The sequence below is a fragment of the Lasiosphaeria miniovina genome, assembly GCF_030549165.1.
Source record: "Lasiosphaeria miniovina strain SMH2392-1A chromosome Unknown B0T26scaffold_4, whole genome shotgun sequence".
In the NCBI taxonomy this organism is placed as follows: Eukaryota; Fungi; Ascomycota; class Sordariomycetes; order Sordariales; family Lasiosphaeriaceae; genus Lasiosphaeria; species Lasiosphaeria miniovina.
The window spans coordinates 5832663-5851920 of record NW_026848223.1 but is presented as its reverse complement, the minus strand read 5'-3'; the positions used below and the strand labels follow the sequence as shown (position 1 = coordinate 5851920).

The 19258-nt window shown below is 54.9% G+C and overlaps 5 protein-coding genes across 5 annotated transcripts; 2 read left to right on the top strand and 3 right to left on the bottom strand.

Moving 5' to 3' along the window:
- Positions 1 to 4432: 4432 nt before the first annotated feature.
- B0T26DRAFT_676676 (uncharacterized protein) lies at positions 4433 to 5737 on the top strand (the record flags this gene model as incomplete). Its single annotated transcript, XM_060440002.1, has 1 exon — positions 4433 to 5737. The coding sequence occupies one exon, from the start codon at positions 4433 to 4435 to the stop codon at positions 5735 to 5737; it is 1305 nt and encodes a 434-aa protein (XP_060297315.1).
- A 4086-nt stretch (positions 5738 to 9823) lies between these two features.
- B0T26DRAFT_332597 (uncharacterized protein) lies at positions 9824 to 11416 on the bottom strand. Its single transcript, XM_060434424.1, has one exon. It carries the CDS (start codon positions 11222 to 11224, stop codon positions 9854 to 9856), a length of 1371 nt encoding a protein of 456 aa, XP_060297314.1. The 5' UTR covers positions 11225 to 11416; the 3' UTR covers positions 9824 to 9853.
- A 1487-nt stretch (positions 11417 to 12903) lies between these two features.
- Positions 12904 to 14406, bottom strand: B0T26DRAFT_647732 (acyltransferase family-domain-containing protein; the record flags this gene model as incomplete). The annotated part of the gene is made up of 1 exon (XM_060437929.1): positions 12904 to 14406. The coding sequence occupies one exon, from the start codon at positions 14404 to 14406 to the stop codon at positions 12904 to 12906; it is 1503 nt and encodes a 500-aa protein (XP_060297313.1).
- Positions 14309 to 15434, bottom strand: B0T26DRAFT_812844 (uncharacterized protein). Its single transcript, XM_060447318.1, has 2 exons — positions 14599 to 15434; positions 14309 to 14543 (listed from the first exon to the last, which is right to left on the bottom strand). The coding sequence occupies exon 1, from the start codon at positions 14999 to 15001 to the stop codon at positions 14639 to 14641; it is 363 nt and encodes a 120-aa protein (XP_060297312.1). The 5' UTR covers positions 15002 to 15434; the 3' UTR covers positions 14309 to 14543; positions 14599 to 14638.
- A 591-nt stretch (positions 15435 to 16025) lies between these two features.
- Positions 16026 to 17201, top strand: B0T26DRAFT_595862 (glycosyltransferase sugar-binding region DXD domain-containing protein-containing protein; the record flags this gene model as incomplete). The annotated part of the gene is made up of 1 exon (XM_060435604.1): positions 16026 to 17201. A coding segment is annotated over one exon (1176 nt), but the record flags the coding sequence as incomplete, so codon positions are not given.
- Between the last annotated feature and the right edge of the window lie 2057 nt (positions 17202 to 19258).

The following is a 19258-nucleotide window of genomic DNA, read 5'->3' as shown; positions in this document are numbered from 1 at the left end:
ATGGGGCTGGGCGAATTTTGGAGGGCACACGCCGCGGGACAGCCGTTGAAGTCGGTGCGTTTGGCAACCCGAGAGGGTGACGAACTCTGGACGCCGGATGTGATGTTGGTTCCACGTTTGGATGGGTTTCTTTCTTCTTTCCTCTTCAATTGTCGGATTCCTTTTGTCCAATTAGGCAGGCTATGATATTCCGTCTTGGGCAATGTCCCAACTTCTAAGATTCCGAGGTAGCTTCCACTTTGCAGCTAGTCGCATAGACACCTGATGAAGACCGTGGAAGCACGACATTTCCGACACTATCTACCATTAAAATCGGTATCAGCTGACTGGTGACTGCATATTCCGCGGCGGACAACCGACAATCACCCCCGTAGTCCGGTGCGTCTTGTAGTGTACACGGCGAGACAAGAGTGCAAAAGGGCAGGGGTGCTTGACTGAAGCTGTTGGGGTCTGGGCTGGCCGGGGGTCAGTGGCTCAAATCACTGGAAGCGACGAAGAATAAAAAAGGCGCCAAGGTCTTCAATTTGGCGTCCGGACGCGTAAGTTAGAGTTGCGATGCAGTTTCAAATCGCTAAACATGGCATCATCTAGAACAATTAATCGACAAGTAAACCCAATACTTTTGTTGCTGAAGGAAGAGATTCGTCTTCCGCAACCTAAATCCCGTCCCGGCTTCCCTCTCCCAAGGCAATCCCCGCATCTGGCTTGGAACCTGGCAAAGGTTTTGCGGGACCTTCCCCACGCAACTCCCGCAGCTCCTGCCCCGGATTTAAGCTTTTGTTCGCTGGAGCATTGCCAGATTTGGACGTAACAGGCAGGAATGATCGCTGGGGAGGGTGCAACTGCGATCCTGCTGCTCTCCCGTCATAATTTCATGAACCAGAACTGTCTCTATTGAGCAGCAATGTCTTTGTGCTCAACAAAAACAGCAAATACTGGCACGTTTGTAGAGACGGTCTTGTTGCAACAACCGAGCATCCATTTCATCAGACGACGGGATAATTATTCCGGGCTCGTTGGTATGTTTATCCGTACGGTAGGTACGGATCCGTATCCGTGGGTGGATGTGTGTGCTGTCGGCGCTGCGGTGGATTGCACGCGGAACAGGTGAGTTAACCCCCCGGCTCCTTCCCTTCAGCCCCTGCAATTCCAGCGTCGAAGGGCGGCACGTCGCGCGGTTTCGGGACCGGGGCCTAGGTTAGGTGAACTGTTTCGAAGCGGTCTACGGATAACTCGCGATCCTACCTGAGGTGGTGGCCGTTGTTGCTCAAAGTATCGCTGATAGTTCGGATCGGATTGAAGGCTTCAGTGTTGGGAATCAAGCGCTCGCTTCGAACTTGCATGGCCTTGGCCAGGGTAGCAAAGGGGACGACGCGCCCGATTTACGAAATACAAAGGTTGATACCCTGGTCAAGTTGCCGCTTAAGAGCTTGCACCCACTTCAAGTTTCGTTCCCCCAAGCTTCGCCGCTCGCTTCCATGGGTGTTTCGCGGTTGGCCCACCCCCAACGCCTAACCTGGCGACCCACTTCAGGAACAGCGTGCTGATGTCCTCAGGAGACAAGCATTTGCTAAAGCCGATGCAGCAGAATCTAGGACGCGCAAAGTTTAGGCCTTCGAAACATTCCTTCGTCGGCAATACGAGGGCTTGAAGGCAGACTTCTGACCGATACGTCAGCGCTTCGAATGTGTGTCAGTTAACACGTTGACTGGCCGACATGTTCTCTGGGGCGTCTGATGTCGACCAACGACACACACTGTATCCAGCGGCCACCCAGTAAGGGCCACCCCACCATCTTCGGACCACGAATCGTGAGTGGACGGAACGGTGCGAAGTCCGCCTCTCAGAGCTCAAAGATCTGGCCTTCGCCGCCTGCACCACCTGCAACTACGTAATTTCCCATCGGCGTCAATTCCAGTCTTGAGTGGACAAGATAGCCGCCTCAGGATCCTCACTGAGCCTATGCGCGGCTCAGCCCAACGACAGTAGAACCGGACACTCGTTGTTTGCGGAATCTTCAAAGAAGCGCCCGCCTCCGGATGGCAATTTGTCACCGCCGGGGCGACGGTGACGGGGACTTTGCAACATGAGACAGCAGAAATGCCTAGTCAGCCAAGCACCGGCGTTCACTGAGAATCGTGTCCGAAATGCGTGGAAAGTTCAGGAACGTGGCGTGTGTTAAACTTGGTGCCCCCGCTTGTCGACACCCACACACCTCGGTGAGCGGCCGCGCTGTGTGACGCAGAGCTGCCGCCGCGTCCCCAAGACACGCAAGCTCACCATGGAATTTCGGTGTGCTGGAGCCGGGGAAGGCTCAGGAATCACCAGGTGGTTGTGTGTGCGATTTGGTGGCAACTTCAGCGGCCAAAAAAGAAATACCGGCGAACGGATTCGTGGCTGACGTTTTCTGTGGAAGGATTTGAGGGCCTCCCAAACTCGTGGATTTGGATATCGAGTGGAGCCCACAGCCCACCCAAGGCCTTCCTACGAACGCGCAGCATTTCCTCGATACCTCTGGTATACGGCCGATGTTTCATGGCCAGTATGCGGCATGTTTCCCACAGCGAGTATTCGCCCGCTCTCATTTGATGCATCTGGCGTAGCCCCTTATCCAAGGTCTGGCGAACAGAACCTTGTTGCACTGGCCACTGGCCACTGGAAAATTCGTTTGCCCTAAAATGCCCTCTGTTGGTGCCGGTATGGACCGGGTGACCTCGGGGTGGAGGCGCGGGGAGCTTCGGAGCCGCCACCATCTATTTCGCTCCCCTCCCATCCCCTCCCCAGGCTTCCTTCTGGTTTGCGGGCTGGTTGGGACGAGTGTCATATACGGTGACGTTGAACTCATGCGCAGCCTCCAAGCAACCATCTCCTATGACAAGTCTTACGAATACACGAAGTTTGCATATTGCCAACTCTGGAGGGAACTGGCCGCACCTCCTTTTGACACGGGCCTGGAACATGGTTGGTCGGCCCCACGATTGCGGGCACATGCGGGTAGCTTCCGCTTTTTTTGGCAACGCCTTGGGGCGACAGGGACTGGCAACCTCCCCCGATGGGTGGAAAGGGGCCGAGGACGGACAGCATGCATGATGCACGAAATGGAAAGCTGGCCTCACCTGCGCTTCATCGGATGATAGGCTGCACACCTTCAGACTGCGTGTAGATGGCACCGTGTGTTAAACAGAAAACAACCGTGTCGCGCATCTTATCGCGCGCGGGTGTTCGGACCTAGGAATTAGGCTCGTTTCCGCGCCCAAGCCCGCATATTTCAACAAAAGAAATTTATTCTGCACGAAAGACTTGATGGCTATTTTTGCCTCAAGGCCTGTCTTGACGCCCATGTGCTTTTTCTTCTTTTTCGTGGTTCCAGACTGTTGGAAGTTACTGGGTTGCGCCGCAGCCAGTGGGTTGCCTACGGATACCTCTCCCTAGAAATATCCGTTTCATCGGCTACCAACAAGCAGCGACCTCCAGATGACACGGCCCGCCTGGTGGGTAAACAAGATCCGACGGGAAACAATCACAGGACTGGATCCCCCAAAACCAGTTCCTGGTCCGGCGCCCTCTTTTGCCCGCCCGGTCCTGAGAAAGCCCCGTCTTTTAGGCCTGTGGCGGTCACTTGGCCCTTAACTGTGCTCAGCCTTCTCGGGCTGTGTGGTAGCTCATTGGCTCGTGATGTGCATGGCGTCCTCAGTTTGGTCGCCCTTGGACTTGATCCACCCCCCCAATTCCATCGTGCAGCTGGCCTGCTGGGTCCACGCCCTTTCCCGGCCAAAAGACACGCCTGACACACCCATTTTGGCGCTCTGGAAAGAAACCCGCTAGAGGTGGGGAGGGCGTGAACAGAGCCATGCAAACCGCCAATTGTGCATAGGTGCAGGATGACTTGACCGGGGGGGTGGCCCTCCCGCTCGAGACTCAACTCGCATTCCTTATTTAACACAAACCGTCGCCCGCCCTCGGGTCCCTGGGCCACCTCGTCCCTAACCGTTTCTCCAGCCCGCTATTACCACTTCCAGTCCACATCAGAAACCGTTTTACATCATCTGACGAGTCCTAGAAGGCGGCCCTTCTCGAGCCACAACGTGATCCGTTGATCGCAACAACAGCCGTTATATTTCTCGCACCCACCACTCTCTCAATCCCCCCCACAATCGGTCCTCGGCCTATGTCCTCATGTCTTTGACTAGATCTGGGCGACACTCCCAAGGCTGTTTTGTCTCGGACACGGCCGACTGACACGGTACTCGACCCGACCGTGACTGGGGTTTCCATTGTGAACATCGTCAACACCTCGCGGCGCAAGACTCGAGCGGATTTGTCGCCGACCCTACCTCATCGCCGACAACTCCGGAGAGAGTCTCGCCGACTACCCCCTCGGGACGAATCGTCCCTGCAACACCTGTATCAAATTCCTGATACCGACGCCACAATGTGTCTCACCAAGTACTACTACAACACCTACGCCGATGGGGCGCAGGACTTGACGGAGAAGACGTATGCTTGCAAAGACGGCAGGATGTGTCGCGACCCAGATTTCAAGCATTACAAACGGACATTCCCCTTCAAGAAGCTGGGGGGCGTTGAGCCCGAGTCCCTCAAGAGCCTGTCAGAGCGCAAGCCCACTCCGTACTTTTCGTCCCATTTGGACGCGGAACCTTATCGGCCGCGCCGGTCCAAGTCGCCGTCGCCTTCCTATAGGCGAGACCGAGACGGCGTGTACATCAATGGCGCTCGGATAGAAGACTACTCCAGACCTAGCAGGCGCCACGACCCGCGTGATCATGAAGACCGGCACCGTCGCCCGTACAAGCACGATCCTCGGGATCGCCTTGAAGTTCCCGATACCCTTGATCGCCCCACACGCCTAGACCGCCTTTCGCGTCTTGATCGCCCAGACCGGCCCGATCGCCCAGATCGCGAGCCTCCATCCAGACTCAGGCGGACCCAGACCATGCCTGGATACGTTGTGATTGACCAAAAGACGCCGCCCCGGCCGAGCAGCCACATACCCCTTGGCCCTGTTCCTCTCGCTGACGAGTACGGCCGTCGGCGCTCGTCTCGAGACCGCGAGCGCGAGCGCGACCGCGACCGCGAGACAAGCCCGCGCGACAGGTACTACGGCCGGCGACACTCTGCCGATCCTCGCGACTACGTGATCATCGACGACGACCAAGAGCGCCGCCGAGAACGTCGGGAGCGCCGCCGGATGTCGACGTCAGCATACAACGAGGCGTCAACATCGGCCGGCGCCGATGCCACATACGGGACCGACCCTCACAGGTTCTTGCCAAGGCGGGCAGCAACTGTGGTGCACCGCAGCGACGGGTCTATCTCGAACAACTCTGCCGGCTCCCCACCGAGGCCCAAGCATCTGCGCTGGGACGACGAGGTGAGGGTCAAGCGCGAGCGGCAGAACGCTGAGATTGCCAACCGGCCCAGCCCGCCCGAGATACACCAAGAAGGCCGGGTCAAGGGCATCCTCAAGACGCCGACCGACGCCAAAGGCAAAGGCTACGAGGACGACGACATCTACAAGCTTCGCCGCGCGGTGGAGCGTATGGACATCCCCCGCAGTCGCGATCGCACTGCCCGCGACCGCGACCGCGACCGGGCAGACGATTGGGATCGCCCGCCGCGCGCTCGCTACTCGGAAGAGGATCCCGACAGCAACCGCCGCAGGCGAAGCAGGACATACGGGAGTGACCGGTTCGGCGGAGACCGGTACTACTACTGAACGGCCTTTGATGCATTTTTAGCGACCGGCGTTTTTTGTTTTCTCTTTCGCTTTGCATTTACACCTTTATTTTCCCACGGCACGAACGTAGACGAAGCATGAGCCCATGCGCCATCGACCTTGGCGATATTTAGCATTTGAGGAGGACCTTATTGGCTTGGTAGCACATACACTACCAGGCGTTATACCACAGAGGCAGCGTAGCCCCGCATAGAGGGGCACGGGTTTAGATCTCATTTTGAGTATTTCTTGTTGTTTGGAGTCGTTGGGCCTTCTAGAACTGCAGCGGGTTGGTTGGCTGGTTGGTTGGTTAGCGGCGATCGCCAGACAGATAGATGCATGTCAGAAACGGCGTTGGTTTCGATCAGCACTTCCCCACCTTCAAGAGTTGCACGCACTCCTTTTTATTTATTATTTTACTTTATTTTTCGTTTTGTTCTGCAATGACTTGAATGAGAGCATGTCTTCCTTCGGTGCATCTCAAATCGTTCTTTTTCCTCCCGCCTTCCCTCCGCGGTTTTCGCAGGTGGTGTTGACATTCGATGCATGATGCAGCATGCATCTCTCCTGCAGCGGGTAAGCCCCTCCACCCCACGGTAACTGAAAAAAAACACGACATGATGCACGCACATCTGAGCAAAGAACAAACACACGGAAATAACAGACTGCACTACACAATGCACTGTGGAGAAGAACGATGCGAACCCCCTTCCCTCTCTCGCCTCGCGTGCCTCTCGACATGAGACACAACGAAAGGCCATGATCCATGCTTGCCCCCCTCCCCCCGGCCCAGCCTGTCAGCTCAATGAGACGGCTACGTGCCTGGCCGGGGCCCCCAACCTGAGGTGAACTGAATGCTGACCTGACCCCCCATGTGCCGCTGTCGTTTGTCTCATCTTGCAGCTTCTCACCAACGCGCGGGAAAAGAAAGCCCAACTGAGCCTGCTTGGGTTACCTTACCTTACCTAACCCCACACTTTGCCTGGGTCGTCCCGCCGCCGCCGCCGGCGGAGCTGCTATTCTGTGTGCGTTGAGTTGAGGTGCGGGGCGTATCGATAGAGGGGTGCTGTGCAGGGAAGGCCTGGCTGGAAGTGGATAATTGTCCATTTTCGCCGGTTTGCCCTTTCTTTCCGTGCACGCTTTCCTTTGCTTGCCGCAGCTTCTATTGTCAGGTACAGTACCTTGGGTGCCTGATTGTCATGGGCATTTCTCTCACTGCATTTCTTCCCCCCTCTCGTTCCGATTTTTTTTGTTCATTACAAATCGGGCAAGGGATTCGAGCTGGGCGATGCATGCACCGCTGGCTGACCAAACCACGAACCCAAGCCCCCCAAAACCGTTATTCCAAGAGGTAGGTGGGGGGCTTCGTCAGGGAGCAGCACCTGTATTCGAGCGAGGCTCATGACAGAGCTTCCCACTGAGTGAGCACCTCAGCTGCATCCTCTGCATCCTCCCAGCTCTGGGTGGATATTCCGCGTTTCTCGTAATAAATGACACCACCACCACCATGGCAGCTGCTGTGGCTATGTCCGTATCGAAGCGTCGTGGGGCAACGTCATCTTTGTAAAATACAGTGGGCTGCCGATGTGTGGTGGGGCTGCAGTGCAATGCAAATACAGTAAGAGTGAGAGTGAGACTGGTGACAAACAAGGCTGCGGACCAGAGACCAACGTAACAAAAGAGGCTGGCAGCAAGGCTTGCTTGATAAGATGTCCCTAAAATAGGTTTACCTGTAAACAGCAACCTCTAGTGTTTGGCACAGTACTTGGCTGTTTCTGAATAACAAAAAATAAAATAAAGAAGAGGCAAAAAGGCCAGGCCAGACGACAAACCCAAATGCGATCGGGGGGCGAAAGATGAGACGCTGACTGTATTGAAGTTAAAGCATCGCATGTGGTAACGCAACATGATGCTGCTGGGCATCCCACCCCCCTTAAAAGACCCTCGACGCAGGTCCGATGCGCAAAGCGGGTGATGCAAGTAGGAACTGTGCATACTGTCACCCCTCTCTCCCGTCCACGCGATGGGGTGATGCTGACGGCTGTGGTGTGGCGCTCTGTTGCTCGAGGCTCGCTGCCGCAAGCTGCAAGGCCACGTGGCTGCTGCGGCTTGCATGTGTGGAACCCATTTTCTACTTTCGACATTTCAGCTTGCGCTGCGGGGCCTGCTGATAATTCTTCTGCTCTCGAGATCGCCTCTAAGACGGCGGTCAAGACCGCAGTCAGTCATCGCCGGTCAGTCAGTCAGACAGTCAGCTGTGGTCCGACTTGGTGTTATCGGCTCGTGTGGTGGTGGTGGTAGTGGTGGTAGTGGTTAGTGGTGTTAGTGGTGGTGGTGGTGGTGTGGATTATTGATCAATACGAGCTTGTGTTCCAGAACCCTCCTCTCTAATAGCCGGGTCAAGGCAGAATGTCCCAGTGTCCATGTGGGTTAGGTGTCCGTTCCCGGTGCACAGGTATTCCAGAGAGAAATCTTAGTCGTCCCGGCAATGGAACACGGCACGGCGCAGGGCAGGAGGGCCCCCAAACCCCAGTGTCTTGAATCCAATATCAAGCATCTAATTGGCTCTTTGAAGTTCGCGTACCAGGCGGAAGATGCATTCCGGCCAACTTCACATGTCGTAGACCGGGGCAGATAAAATGAACCAAAATAAAAATGAACTTTCCCATTCTCACCAAACATGCCTCGACTTCTCGCAGTGCGTTGCATAGCCCTTACTCCTCTGGCAGCACGGTTGCTGCTTGCAAGTCGGCCCGGCGCGCCAGGCCCAGGTCGAGCTAGGCCTTGTCGGGGACGACGGTCGAGGTGACGAATCGGTCCTAACGCGTCCCACATCTAGGGGCCGCTTGACGAGATCAGTCAAACTCCGGGGACAGTCCAATTGCTGACTAGTATACCGTCGAATGGCCCAACAGGGACGATCTCCGTGGTAGTATTTGTGCACACGCGTACTTGCCGCTAAGGTAGTTCCCTAGTTCATTCTCTCCGCAGATCAAGATCCTTAAGACAACGTTGGGCGACGGGAAGGATTCGGGGGCGAGGAAACAAGACAAGACAGGACAACAAAAGCCATGCACCAAACCTCCGCCTCTTCACCAAACCTTCGGCCGCAAATGCGATTGCCACCGCCGCAAATGCGATTGCCAGGCAACTTCCCCAAAGCAACTGCGTGTTGTCGGGCAGCGAGTTAGCCAGTCAGTTCAGCACGCAGGTGACACCTCGTTATTGAGCAACCGCACACTCCCTGTTCCTTTCGACGGCCTTGGCTGCACGACGGAGGAACGCGACGAGCGGAAGCGACAACATGTCCAGGACGCGCTGTAGCGCACTCTCACGATGGTAGAGTCCTGTCTCGAGACATCTGAACCACGAAACAGCACTGGTCAGCACCATCACCCCACATTACCCTTATTCGAGGGTTCAACCACGGTCGCAAAGCCTACAGAATGCCTAGGAACTTAAAGGTGAGCAGGAGCAGGAGCAGGAAAAAGGGCGTTCAATATGTCTCGTCATATACTGACAGTGCCCGTTGCTATCCAGCAGGCATGGATCGCCAATTAGATATCGTACATTGCCCCCCATCTAATACTGCTATAGATTACACATTGCATTTTCGAAATATAGTTCGATCGGCTACGTTCCTAGGAAATCGATTCGCTTTCCTCCGATCTCCGATAGGACTCGGCCTCCACGATCCCATGGGGCATGGGTCAGGCTCCAGCGCGGGAGTGGACGCCGAAGTGGCATCTTGGATTCATGCGGGAATGTCAGCCCGCGAGCCAGAGTGGCTTTGATTGGCGTGGTGGTGCCCCGGGAAGGGGAGAAAGAAAGGAGAGGGCTGCTGGGATTGTTGATAAAGGCGACATTTTGTTCCGAGACAAAATGATACAGGCTCTCTGCTCAGGGGGGCCGAGGACGACGTGTCATTGCACATGCCTGGGCGTATGTGGGACATATTGCGACGACCAACTGGCCGTCGCAATAGTGATCCGAAGGCCGCGACACGAACCGACCATGTGGAACTACGTCGAGCGAGGCCGACTACGACAACGATGACGACGACGGCAACGATGACGACGACGGCAACAATGACGATAAGGTTGCTTACTCGACATCTCACTCCGGGTCGGAGCAAAGCCCCAGGTCGCCCAGCAAGTCGCTCGCCTGGACGTCGATAGCTCCAGACTGCTTGTCCTCAATGCCAAAGCCGAGGATCAGCTCGTCGTCCAAGTAGCCGTGGTACTTGATATCATGTGCCTTCCAGTTCATGGACGCGACGTACAGCATCTCGGTGTGCTTATCGTTGACGCGGCTGCGGCCGTGGATCCAGAGGGGCTTGCGCGAGATGCCGTAGACCTCAAAGGGGGCGCGCTGCCGGAAGACGACCACGTACGGGTCGTACTCGCTGTGGTAGTCGTAGTACGTCTTGTGCTGCACGACGGCCATGATGAACGTGTTGTCGTCGTTTGGCTTGCACGAGCGGTCGGCACGCTTGCACATGGTGATCTTAAGCGAGTTTGTCGCCTGGTGGATCGACTCCAACTCCGACGCCGGCTTGGGCAAGTACCGGGTAATGCATTTGTCATCCGTGGTTGCCGCCGCCGGCGCCAAGTCGGGCCCGACGGACCCGTCCGCCGCTAGCTTGGCGAATACGCGCTTCGGGGCCGTGTCGTGGTGGACATAGCGCTCATTGTTCCCGTCCCAGAAGACGAAAAAGTTCTTCTCCATAACCCCGTACGGCGGCGGCCGCTGCAGCTCCGCAACGGCGCGGAAGTCCTCGTCGGTGAAGAACTCGAAACCCCACTCCACCAGCATGCGGAAGTCCTGGATCCACATGCCAAAGCAAGCGCGCTGGCTATTGGATCCGAAAATGATGTAGGGCTTCTTTGGCCCGTAGAAGACGCGCGCGTCGTGCGGGCCAATGTTGTAGTTGACGGCGCCGAATTTGCCTACACATTTCCCCCCCTTGGTGGCCGCGATGGGCAGGATGCTCGCCGGCTCCAGACACTTGAGTGCGCCGTCGACAAAGCCTGCATTGCACCCAAGCTCGACGTGGAAGTTCCCAACCTCAACGGGGCGGTGCTTCTGGGCCACTATGATCCATGTGTCATTCCTTATCGGATGCGGGATGATGCTCGGATTGAAGGTGACAAAGTCGTCAAACTTGACGGCGAAGTACTTCTTGTCGGCAGTCGACAGCGAGAAGATCTCGTGATGCGTGGCATTGACGTCGGTGCCTTCGACAGCCGTGTTTCCGACGTTCGATTCCTTATCGGCCGAAGAAGGCTTCGCAGTCGGGCTCTTGCCGTTTGGCCGGGTTTCTTGGTTCGCGCTCGAGTTGGGCGCGAAGGGCTTTCCAAAAAAAGCGCCGACCTGAGCGCGAATAGACGAGTGCGCGTCAGTGCCCCACAGACTTACATTGATCAACAGCAGGCCAAATATCAGCCCAACTGTGAGCGCAACGCGCTTCACGTCTCTCACCAACATCTTGGATGGCTTGGTAAGAAGGTTGAGCAAACGGGAAGGGGACGCGAGATTCCGAGCACACAATTCTGACGTGTGGGGGTGAACACGCTAGAGTCAAAACTCCAGTATGGGTAATGGGCTGAAAAAAAAGGGGGGGTAAGCCGGCGCAAATGCGAGCTTATCGGCGCTGCCTTGCGGCGCCTCACGGCAGACTCATTTCGTGAACCAAGTCTCGGCACCCTTTCCAAATTGCGACTTGCAGTTTCGGGTAAGCCACCTCCAGCCGCCACGGCCTTCTCAACGCCCGGTTGGCCACACAACAATGACGAATGACAGAGCACTGAGAGTTCTCTCCCAGGGAAGGCAGAGAGGCCCGAGCCTTGCATCCCAACCCTACAAAGAATCCACCCTTTGCACCAAAAAATCGCATGTTTTGGCGCGGCGCTAGCCAAAGAAGGCCTTCTGCGCTAACACTACACGACCGTGCATTCGGTGGATACGGAACCAACAAGGTCTATGCCGTGGGCCGTGTCTGGTGTAGTTCCCGACTTCAAGTTTTTGTCACAAGTCGACCCGGCGAGCGTTGTTAAAATTCGGAGAAGGTTGCAAGCCTCGGCAGTCCGATGCTCTCGTTTGAGAAGTAATCTGCAGAAGATCGCGGACAAATGAGTCGTGTTGCAATTTGTTAATGATCGGCGTAGTACGTACTCTGTACCGTGCTCCGTATCTGAATGCCTGTCCGTTCGGGACTCGGGTGTCTGATAAGCTTCCATGTTGAGGCTAACCCCAAGAACTGACAATGGTCCCCCCAATTCGTCAGTACCAAAACTAAAAGGGATGAATGCCAAGCTCCTTAGCTCCTCGTCTCAATGCACTCAATAGTTCCATAACACTAGCAGGATAGAATGAATGAATGAATGAATGAATTAACGTCTACCTAACGGACTGCCAGGAGCTGGCACTTAGACGCCGGGGCGACGGCGGTCCCGGAGTGTACAGGGTATCTATCTAGGTAAGGAAAGGGAGCGCTCACGCGCGGAAGTGACCCTTCTAGGGCGTGCTCCGTAGCCATCCCGAGCGGCGGACCAGTACTCCGCGGGACTTCCTTTCCCCGGGGGTACTCCCGTCCTGCTTTCCCAGCATCCACCCAGGTGGCCACGAGACAGTCCCCTTTAGGGGGCTCCCCGAGGCCCCATTAAAACCTTCTAAGGTAGTTACATTTTTGCCCATGGGGGCGGCGTTCCCTCCGGACTAGCAGGATAGAATTCGGCGTATTCGACACGAGGCACCTGGTAAGCAGCTAAGAATGCGACGCCAAAGTGAAAAGTAGCGTGCTGAACCCTGCCCGACGTCACCCCTTTTTGAGACATGGCCCGTTCCGACGCCTTCCAATCAGCATTCGAGTCCGAACTACTTGCAACGACGGTAAAGGTGCGCAGTGCCACATGTCGATGATTATTTGTGGCCAACAACACCAATTTTTTGACTGGTTTTTTGTACGTTGGTTAGATTCTTTCTTAAACTGAAGCAGCTTCTTGCATCCGAACTTCTCAGGGTTGGTAGTTCCGCAGGTGCTGTTACGCTATTGTGCTGTCACAGACAACCAACAGTCAGCTGGTAACGCCGGTTGCCTAGCCATCCCTCCAACAATTCGTCTTCGACCCAAAAATATACACAGGTGTAAGTCGTTAATCTAGCCCCTAAGTTGTTGATTGATGCACATTTGTCGTAAATAAGTTAGACAGCCCCACTGCATCGCCAGGTTGGCTCGGTCTTGTCGGATGCCCCAAGGTTATTGCGTACAGCCTCTGCGGGATCTTCATGCTGGGCTTGTCAAAAGCCCGAGTGACAATATCAGCGCAATATAATGTTACTGGCAGCAAGATCAAGTGAGGTACCAAGAAGGACAGCTCCAAGCCGAGTGGTCCCCATTTCGGCAGCTCAACAATGTCAACCCATCCAGAAAGATTCCGGACTTGGGCTTCTGCGTGCCAGCCAAAAGCCGTGTAAAGGCGGTCGCCAAGGGTCAACAGAATAGGCCCATGCACCAAATACAGTGCAAAGGACACGCGTCCAAGGTACTGGCAAAAGCCCATCTCGAAGAATCGTTTCAGCCACCAGATGTGCGGGACTGACGCTACAAATAAGACGGCTGCCCAAAACAGGTAGAACCAGGCATAGTTCAAGGCGGCCTGCGGCTTGAGAAAGGAGAGGTAGTACCACCCGGGATTCTTTCTCAGGTCGGCCACATCTGTGGAGTGGCTAGGAACGCCGCCCATGTATAAACTGACGACCAGCAGCTGGTGGAATATCAGCTTCTTGGCCGGTTGCAGCTGTGTAAATATGGATGGCAGCGCATCCCCGGCAGCAAGCAACTCGAGATCGCAGAGCAGCATTCCTGCTGAGAAAAAGGCACAATACCATCCATCGACGATGTACAGAAAGTAGAAGACGAGTCCTGCCTCGAGAAGCAGGCGTGCATTTCTTCTGCACCTCGAGAAGGCCAGGACACTCGTGAATATGACCACTGAGCCTTTGAACTCCATGGGTATTGACCACAAGTGGAAGTTATAGCTCAGCCATGGCACGCCACCACAGTTGAAGACGAAGCTAAAGTTCTTCAGCTCGGCATACCATGCCCAGAGCTCGCCGCGGTAGCTGGACTGCGGTTTTGCGCCGCGCGTCCAGAGGCCAAGGAGATGCCACGAGGTCATGAAGAGGAAGGTGGTGCAGATGAGAGGCGTGTACAGCCGCGCCCATCGCCTGAACAAGGCAGATGAGAGGTGGTCAGCGAGCTTTGCCTGCTCTCTGGCGTGGACGAGAGTCAGTGGCTTAATGGACAAGACGTATCCCGAGATGACGAACAAGACCGACACGGCATAGTGTCCGCCGTTGAAGAATGTGCGAATGCCCGGGAAGGCGGCGAAACGATACTCGTTGTTCAGTCCGAATCCCGACTCCATGATGGCGGCCAATGGCCCTGGATGCGCTGAGTGCTGGTGGTGATGCCAATATACAAGCAAGGCCGCAAACCCTCGCATGCCGTCCAAATATGCAGTCTGCCTGGGCGGTACGGCATTCTGCGCCAGCAGCGATGGTAGGCACCATTTCAGGGCCGATTTCCACGCCGAGCGGCACTGTGAGATGTGCTCGCCGCCTGCCCAATCCTCTGACTCCAAAATCTCAACCACGTCGCTCGGCATGACCGGACCCCAGGTCCCTGCGCGGGGGTTCTCGGAGGGCCTCGGAGGGGAGTTGACAAACTTGCGCAATTCGAAACAGATGATTCGGATCCGTCAACAAGACCGTATTGAAAGCGGGCTGAGTGGGCCTGTCGGCTCTACAGCGCTGGTCAGTGCTGTTTTGGTGCACTGCGGGTGGGTGCCATCACTGACTTTGGGGGTTTCCAGGCTAAAAGCTAACGGATGGATTGCACTAGTGGGTGGAGACCTGAAAAGAGGAAAATTGATATTTGCGCTCTCGCTCTGCTTGCCAAGGGAAAACGTAGATCGTAAAAGACAAACAAGGACAACAGCACAAGCAACAACTTGAGAACAAGGCTGGAATGGTTTTGAGACCCCAACTCAAAATTCCGTGTTCAGTGTTGCGACTGGAGGAGCACGAAATTGCTGAACGGCAACAAGACGCTAAATCACGTGTTGGGCGCCTTCGCCCCCGCAATCCGGAGCGATACGTATAAATGGCGGTCGCGATTAATGCTCTCCCGCCCTTTGCTCTTTCCGCCCAGGTGCGGGAGATCCCGTGGTAGCCTATCTTCTTAGGTGTTGGGGAAGTCATTGCTGACAAACGGCCAAGAAGACTCCAGAGTCTAGTGCAGGTTTGTCCGGGACATTTGCGGCGCAAATTAGATCGAAGGTAACCTCCAAGCTGGAACTCGGATTTGGCGAACTTCTCCTGTCGAGGACCAGATCCGAGACCTCAGATATCGATGTGGCTTGCATCTATCAATTGCATTCAGGTCTTTCAGTTGTGGCATCCACATCTCGTTGTTTCCACAGATCTATTGTTTCCGCAGATCTGTTGTTTTCGTAATGGAATCGGGCTGATCTTAATAAGAAGAAAGGCACGACAGGAGCTATCGTCACATGCAGCCGAATCCCCGCACATCGAAAGTCTGGGTAGGCTGAGGGTCGTGTAGAGCACGGGCCACACCCCTCCTGTCCCACCCATCTGCCCTTTCCGAGGAAAGATCGCCCTCAATATTCCCGCCCCGAGGTCGAAACCCGATCTCCCCTAACACCAATTGACAAGACATATTCGCGCCGGTGTTTTCCCCGCTCCCGTTATCCTTGATTTCCATCATGAGGCAGGGGAATTTGCGGGTCAACGTCTTCAATAGTATTCACTTGGAAGGCGCTAACCACCATGCTGCCATGTTCGGCCGTTGGTTTCTCGGGAAGGCGATGTCTAGGTTGGTTACACTAGGCAGGTATACTAGGTTCGCAGCTTCTTCCGTCCCTCCATCCCGAAAGACACCCCGGCCACCCCGATGTCATTACCTGTTAGTCTCGTAGCCCACCCCGCCTTGAAATTCTCTGGCGAATGGACATGGCTGGGGCCCACGACCCCGGTGCTTTTAGGCCACTTCGGCGAAGCTTGTGGTAACCCCTCTCGGCCGTCTTCACGACAGTTCTGGACCCAAGAGCTTGGGAAACTGGGATAAGCGTGCCCCCCTCGCCCAGATTTCGGGTTTCCCCTTCGCAGGCTGCGCCCCAAGTCCCTTCTAAAAGCTTTACCCACAATGTATCGAACGTCTGGGTCAGAGAAGAACTGGAGGCCAGCCACCGCGAGCTCACCAAAATCACCTCTGTCGCCCCTCTCTCCGACGATAAGTGGGCTTCAGGCTAAGCTGAGGAACCGCATTCCGACCCAGCTAAGGCGATCTGTCCCGCTGTACCTCCTGTGCCTCACCCTGCTTTTTCTCGTCTTCAAGGCAGATATCTTTACCGTGTCACCGGCGAAACCCGTCGTCTTCAAGCGCCAGTCTTCCCAGACGGTTCTAGGCGGGTCAATAGCTCCGTCGGCGAGAGCTGACTTCCCCAAAAAGATATGGCAGACATGGAAAACAGACCCTTACCACTTCGCCAAGCGAGATCTGAAGACAGCTCAGTCATGGACAACAAAGAACCTCGGTTATCGATATGAAGTTCTGACGGATAACAACGATATGATGTTTGTCGAACAGCATTTCGGTCCTGGCGGCCTCAACCGTCCGGACATTGTCAACATGTACCGCGAGATCAATACCACAATCATCAAGGCCGACCTTCTTCGCTACATGATCATGTATGCTGAGGGCGGAGTGTATGCCGACATTGACGTGGAGGCGCTGAGAACGGTTGACCGCTATGTCCCTGCGCGGTACAATGTTGGCGACATCGATATGGTTATCGGTGTGGAAATCGACCAACCAGAATTCCGGGACCACCCAATCCTCGGCAAGAAGTCGGCCAGCTTCTGTCAATGGACCTTCATGTGCAAGCCTCGCCTCCCCGTGATGCTGCAGCTTATTGAGAACATTATGGGCTGGCTGTCCGGGACTGCCGCGCAGCAGAACGTCCACATCTCAGAGGTCGTGCTCGATTTCGACGAGGTCATCAGCGGCACAGGGCCATCAGCATTCACCGCCGCTGTCCTGAAGGAGATGAACAATCCGATACGCGACGGCAAGAAGATTACTTGGGACGACTTCCACGGAATGGACGAGTCCAGGCTGGTCAGCCGGGTCTTAGTTCTGGATGTTGAAGCATTTGCAGCGGGGCAAGGCCATTCCGACTCGGGGAATCACAACTCGCGCGGCGCTCTCGTCAAGCACCACTACCACGCCTCTAACTGGCCTAGCAAGCACCCACGCTTTAGTCATCCGGCATACGGTGAAGTGGAGCGCTGCAATTGGGATGTGGCTTGCGTCAAAAAATGGGACACCGACGTAGAGACTTTCAAAACTCTCTCGCCGGAGGAACAGCAGAGGAAGATCATGGAGCACAAGGCTCAGCAGGCTATCCTGCTCGAAGAGGCCAAGAAGAAACAAGAAGAGGCGATCAAGCTGGAGAGTTTTGTGCAGGCGATGAACAAAGCCGGCGAGGATGCCATGAAGAAAGCTGCTGAAGATTCCAAACACCCCGCCAAGGGCTCAATCTTCGGGTTCCCTCAGGGTCCAGCACCAGCACCAGCCGCGGCAGCGCCCCCAGTGTTGCCGGCAGAGCAGCCGCTCGTTGCAGTTCCGCCACCCGAGCCTGTTGACCAGGTGAATCGACCGAAGTGAGGGCCCCTTCACCCGGATTCGTGTGAAGACTTGGGCGCTTTAATGTTCAACTGAACTCAGTTGAAATGTATTACGGCTGGGGTGGGTTCAAACCAACTGATTTGAAACCATCCGAATTCTCGTGAAATGTAAAGCACTGGGGGTTAGTTCAACCGCCCAACTTAAAACCGCAGTCGATTTCATGCGAAATGCGAAATGCGTAATTTGAACCGCACCGACAGCTCAGATGTTAGACTAGACGAGTGACGAAAACAAGAAGAACCAAGCTGGTTTAGGCCTAGAACATATGAGGGAATCTCGCGACCCGAGGTGGATATATGCATTTGAAAGGGTTTGAAGGTCGGGGCAATTGGGACGGCTGGGAACTCGGAGTGTGCGGTGACTACCGCACCTGGAAGTCGTGGAGTAAAGCCGATGGGTTTCTTTTTGAGCTTCGGTGTTTCTTTTCCGTCATATCGGCGGTTCTGTAGGCGTACCGAAGCTTAGACACTTCAAGATTAATGATACTTACTAGACCTTTTATTGTCCCTCGTTTTTACCCCTGTTGTTACTCTAATATTTCTATTTTTCTCGCCGTTAGCTTATCGCGGACCATCGTTCCCCAAATATTAGCGGTATCATTTGGAGGCGTGACGATGTCACAGACATCTCTCTCGCCGACTACCTGCTCCGCCACATACCAACGTGTTTAACGAACCTATTGGCGATCCTCCTTGCGATACACCAATGTGCATATATAAGCATGCAAATTGCGCCAACCGGCCCTGTTAACAAGGAGCGCCACTCGTTTCGGTGGCACTAATAATAAAGAGTGCCAAGTGGCATAATATGAGCCTAAGCTATGCGATGCAGGGCTGGTACCCAGGCAATTCTGCTTCTCATCTCATGGAGCGGCAATACCCAACGAACGTGACGGAATCTCGCAGAAGGTGATCTTGGATCGCTACATGTATAGTGTATCGTGAGCTTTGTTACCAGATAGATTTGGACACTTCGTTCAACTGAATTCCCGTGGAATCTATGACACTTCTTTTGGCGGTTCAATCTGTCCCGCATATATCAATTGGCATCTAAAACTAATTGGTACACACTTGCTACACTACCAATATGATATACCGACGTGTTTAAGGGACCTTCTAGTCCTCTTCAACATATTGATGCTAACGTGTCACGCGCATTCACGGGGCAGTGGAAAATGGGGCATTTGATGCAGGAAGGCAAGGCTTGTGAATCCGGCCTTGGAATGGGGTTAAGCGGCCTAAAAAAGAAGCCATAGCGAGGTCTGTAGAATAGGCCGTTATGCCGATATTCGGTCATGCCTGAAATACGAGATGTTTGCCTAAGGTCATGTTTGACGAGGGCAGGCCTATTGATATGGCCCGTTCGAAATAGTGGTAAAATCTGGTGGCGAAGAATCAAGTGGCAGCTTCTAGGTCCTTCTTTTGCTCACTAATCCCTATTGTCGTCACACAACGTGATCGAAGGCCGGGCCGGGTAGGCCAATATTATAGGCTTGCGGCTGGTTGGATCCGTTAAGTGATTTAATAAAATAATCGTGCCAATTGGCATAGTTAGGGAGCTTGAAGCTGTTCGTAGTTGTGTAGGCACCGGGGACCAGACTCCGACTCGTGACGGTAATACCCACGTAATAGAACTTTGGGTGAAATTAGCGACGGAATATCGCAGAAGGTGGTCTCAATTAGCTGCTGAATGTGTTGGGACGAGTTGGGCAGTTTCCGGAAAACGCCTGACAGCATGGTTGGGAATGG

Excerpts from the sequence above, each read along its gene's own strand:
- B0T26DRAFT_332597 (XM_060434424.1), bottom strand. The coding sequence starts at position 11,224 with ATGTTGGTGAGAGACGTGAAGCGCGTTGCGCTCACAGTTGGGCTGATA.
- B0T26DRAFT_812844 (XM_060447318.1), bottom strand. The coding sequence starts at position 15,001 with ATGACTTCCCCAACACCTAAGAAGATAGGCTACCACGGGATCTCCCGC.